The sequence below is a fragment of the Canis lupus genome, chromosome 9, assembly GCF_048164855.1.
Source record: "Canis lupus baileyi chromosome 9, mCanLup2.hap1, whole genome shotgun sequence".
NCBI classification, from domain to species: Eukaryota; Metazoa; Chordata; class Mammalia; order Carnivora; family Canidae; genus Canis; species Canis lupus.
This window is the reverse complement of record NC_132846.1, coordinates 1,953,280-1,957,633: the sequence shown is the minus strand read 5'-3', so window position 1 is coordinate 1,957,633 and position 4,354 is coordinate 1,953,280. Positions and strand designations below refer to the sequence as shown.

Sequence of the window (4,354 nt, the reverse complement as noted above, 5' to 3'; positions counted from 1 at the left end):
TCATTTTTCAACCCATATCACATCTGTAAGAGGCTACTCACTAGGAGTTCATCATGCTAAACTGGGACCATATTCTTTGATTGGAGCTTCAAGTAAAGCATGGAGATATCCCAGGATGAAGATCATGGACTCTGGAGCCAGATGCTCTGGGATCAGAACCTATCTCCAGCACTTGCAAGCTGCATGGTCTATTTTGAGTCACAGAACCTCTTTGTGTTTTCATCTCTTCTCAGGGTAATTTTAAGGATCCAAGTGAGAAATATGGGGCAAATGTTTATGAGTGCCTGGCACATGGTAAACCAGGCAAGTTTTAGACATTGATTTTTAGCAGACATTAATAACCATTAACCATTAATTTTAAATTGAATTCCTATTATTTGCTTTACACATTGACCAAGCCACTTTCTGATCATTTTGCTTCCCCACATACCTACAGAACAGGGATAAAATCTACTGTTCAGAGTCTAGAAGAGATGGTATAATTATAATTAAAAGATAGTTTCCCATCATCATTAAGTAGCACATTGCCTTTCTGGCTCTATTGAAGTTGGCTACACTCTGTATCCCTGAGCCTGTTCAGCTAGAGGGCACTGTGTCCGAAGGCGGGATCTCAGCTTCTAAACCACAGCACATCCCAGTGCAAATCCAAATGTGGTGGATCTGCTGGCCTCAGGTAAATATTCCTCTGGTCAAATTTCACCTTACATAAAACCTTTACCTTACATAAGGCCATTTACTCTGCCTCTACCACCATGAACAACTCTCTCAGATTGAAATATTTATTTCCATATAATGTACTTACTTTCTGCTCTTTTCAAATTTTTTTATAAATCACCAGAATTCCATGACTTCTAGCTGTTCCAATTCGGCTCTGTGGTCAAATCTTTATCACTATTTCATCTACTCTCTTCTTAATTTTACTCTTTGCCATATCATATTTTATTATATTAGTACTTTAGTCCAGTTTCCTTCCTCTTGATGAAATTCGGAGGGACCATCTCTGAGTTAGTTTCTTAAGTCCTTAAATCACTGGCCAGTTCATAGATGGGTCAATTCCCCACCCCATCTCCTGAAGCTCTCTTTTCCACTAACTATAAATAAGGGTAAGATTTGGTTGAAGCAAAATTTGCCCACTGCTGCAGTGTCAATACTGGTACAGCTGTCATGGATCTGACTGGCAGTGTATCTGATGCTACCTGGGTGACTCCTTGAGCTTAAAATGGAAATTTAAATGCTTTTTTTAAAGATTTTTTTTTTTGAGACAGTGAATGTGAGTAGGGGTAGGAGCGAAGGAAAAGGATCTCAAGCAGATGCCTCACTGAACATGGAGCCCAACACAAAGCTCATGACTTTGACATCAGCAACTGAGCTGAAATCATGAGTTGGAAGCTTAACTGACAGAGCCACCCAAGCCCCTCTAAATGTTCTTTTTTTAATCAAAAATCAAGGCCATATTTGGCTACCAAAGAGTTCAGAATTTAACTGCATGGAACCTAAAATAACAAAAGGCAGCTGGTGAGCTGGATAGCTCAACTGGAAGTAGGAAATATTTGACAGACACTAAGCTTCCCTGTGTTCTGACACATTACTTGCAAATGGAGTAAAAAAAAAAATCCTTCCATACGTCCTGGGATCATCTTTATAATATAGCAGGATGACAGAAGCAAATGAATTGAACATTATTCTCAATATATCCAGAACATTTTGTTGAATGACTTTGACATAATTTCTCCATTTCCAGCTAGGTATTTTATCATAGATGTCACCTCCACCATAAGCCCAACAGCTTGAACTCATATTCTCTACTACTAATGAATCAGCACACTTACCTGAGTCTCTACCACCCACACCCCCCACATTTATACTAGGGTACTAAGAAAACAACAAAGTCCTCTGCGGGGGTAAAAGGGAATGTATTTACCTAATATAAAAGAAGTAAGTGAAGGGTGTTTCTTATACCTAAGAGAAAGCATTTTTCACCTTGCAGGTATTGGGAGAGAACATACTAAAGGCAATTTTCATTAAAAACTAGATCAAAATAATAAAATTAAATCTATTCCAAAAGGAAAAGACTGATAATGGCTGTGGTATACAGACAGAAAGGACACATAGAAGATCCACTTGCCTCATACTTGACATTTCTCACCTCATTTAACCTCTACTACAATCTTGTAAACTGAGGATGTTCTCCCCTATAATACAGATTAGAAATGCTGAACTTCAAGAGATACTAGTAAGATGATAAATCAATTCCAGACCCAGATATGGGTGATGTCTCCCAGGCTTTGTTTACAGCATGATTCATGTCCAGTGAAGATGGTCATACATTCAGCATGCTCTACACCAGGATTCCTAGTTGATGTAAGGAGTTGGATTTAAATTATTTCGAAAACAATAATTTCCAAATCTTGCTATCATCAGTGATACCTAGAAATCATTTCTAAAACAGAGCGGCCTAGAACCCATACCTGGAGTTAATGATGCAATGAATCAAGGAGGGCACCCATTGTCATGAGCACTCACTGGGTGATGTATAGAATTGTTGAATCATTATACTGTACACCTGAAACTAATATAACACTGTATGTTAACTAAAACTAAAATAAAACTTAAAAAGCCAAATAACAAAAACAAAAACAGGAATCTCCTCACTTAAGAAAAAACAACCTACGTCTAGGACGGAGTATTATGATTTGACTGATGTTGTCTCAACGACCTCTGAAAACCACCAGAGTCATAAATAAAGGAGTTTCAAGAGGAGGCTACTAGTGGCGTCTTGCTTTTATTTTTTTTTATTTTTTATTTTTTTTTGGTGTCTTGCTTTTATTTGATATCTCATGATGTAATCTGTAGACTGTGTGCTTTGAATTGGTGCTACCAGTGGATGAAGCCCAAAGATGGATAAAAGGCAAGTAAAGGAGAGATTTCCTCAAGTACACCTTTAAATGAAAGGGAACCATTTCACATCCATAGAGCCTGGGATGAGGTCACACTCAAAATTATCATGTCTGGCTGTGTTCACTGTACTCTGAAAGTTCACTCTCCACATCATCACGTACACATCCAAGAGACAGACTCCAGAACAGCATCCATGACCCCAGAAATCATTCCTCTCACTTAGGCTTCCCTGGCCCCCTTCTCACCCTTCAGGAGCCTCCTCATCACCCCCTTTACATCCTTGTTCCTCAGCGTGTAGATCAGGGGGTTGATACTGGGAGTGATGATGGTGTAGAAGAGGGTGAGGAACTTGCCTTGGTCTTGGGAGTAGCTATTGGCGGGCTGCAGGTACATGTAGATGATGGTCCCGTAGAAAAGGGAGACCACCATCAGGTGGGAAGAGCAGGTGTTGAAAGCTTTCTTGCACCCTGCTGCTGACTTGATCCTCAGCACAGTGGCTGCAATCATGCTGTAAGAGATGAGGATCAGGGAAAGGGGCACCAGGAGAAGGGCAACACCCAGGGCAAAGGCAAATGCTTCCACCAGCATGGTGTCTTCACAGGACATGGCGATAAGAGCAGGCATCTCACACAGAAAGTGGTCCACCATATGGTGCCCACATCGGGAGAGTTGCATGGTCTGGGGACACATGACAAAGGAATTTAGAAAGCCACAGAACCAGGACACAGTCACCAACTGCAGGCAGAGACGTGGATGCATGATCACAGTGTAGTGCAGGGGCCGGCAGACAGCCACGTAGCGGTCATAGGACATGACAGCTAGGAGAACACACTCGGTTGAGCCCAACACCATGTAGATGTAGAGCTGGGCCACACAACCATGGTAGGTGATGGTCTTCTCTGGACCCCAAAGGTTCCACAGCAACTGGGGGACAATGCTCGTCGTAAAGCAGAGGTCCAAAAAAGAAAGGTTCCCAAGAAAGAAGTACATGGGTGTGTGGAGCCTGGCATCCAAGATTGACAAGAAGATGATGGCACTGTTGCCCAAGAGGGTCAGGATGTAGAAGACCAAGACAAAAGCAAAGAGAATTATCTCTAGTTGAGGACGGTCAGAAAAGCCCACCAAGATGAATACTTGCTGGTAGCTGTCATTGTCTCTTGCCATAATCTTTGCCAGCTGTTATGGAAAAACAAGAAAGCATTGGATAAGACAGCAAGTGGAGACTCTACTCAGCACTTTCCAGTTTCCATGTGTGGGGCTGTAAAGTTAGGAGAGTTATTTGCTCTTCCATACTTTCTTAGCACACACTTATTGATACTCATTGTATGCAAAGCAGTCTAATTCTCCTGGAAGATAGAGGATAAATGAACTCAGAAGCTGCCCTCCTTACTGAATGATGTTCATAAATAATGGGAAAAAAAGAGAAAGTAAAAGTTGTCTAAAGGATTTGTTAAAA

At 41.1% G+C, this 4,354-nt stretch overlaps 1 protein-coding gene across 1 annotated transcript; it reads right to left on the bottom strand.

Moving 5' to 3' along the window:
- Positions 1 to 3,117: 3,117 nt before the first annotated feature.
- On the bottom strand, positions 3,118 to 4,062 carry LOC140640637 (putative olfactory receptor 2W6). Its single transcript, XM_072840233.1, has one exon. It carries the CDS (start codon positions 4,060 to 4,062, stop codon positions 3,118 to 3,120), a length of 945 nt encoding a protein of 314 aa, XP_072696334.1.
- Between the last annotated feature and the right edge of the window lie 292 nt (positions 4,063 to 4,354).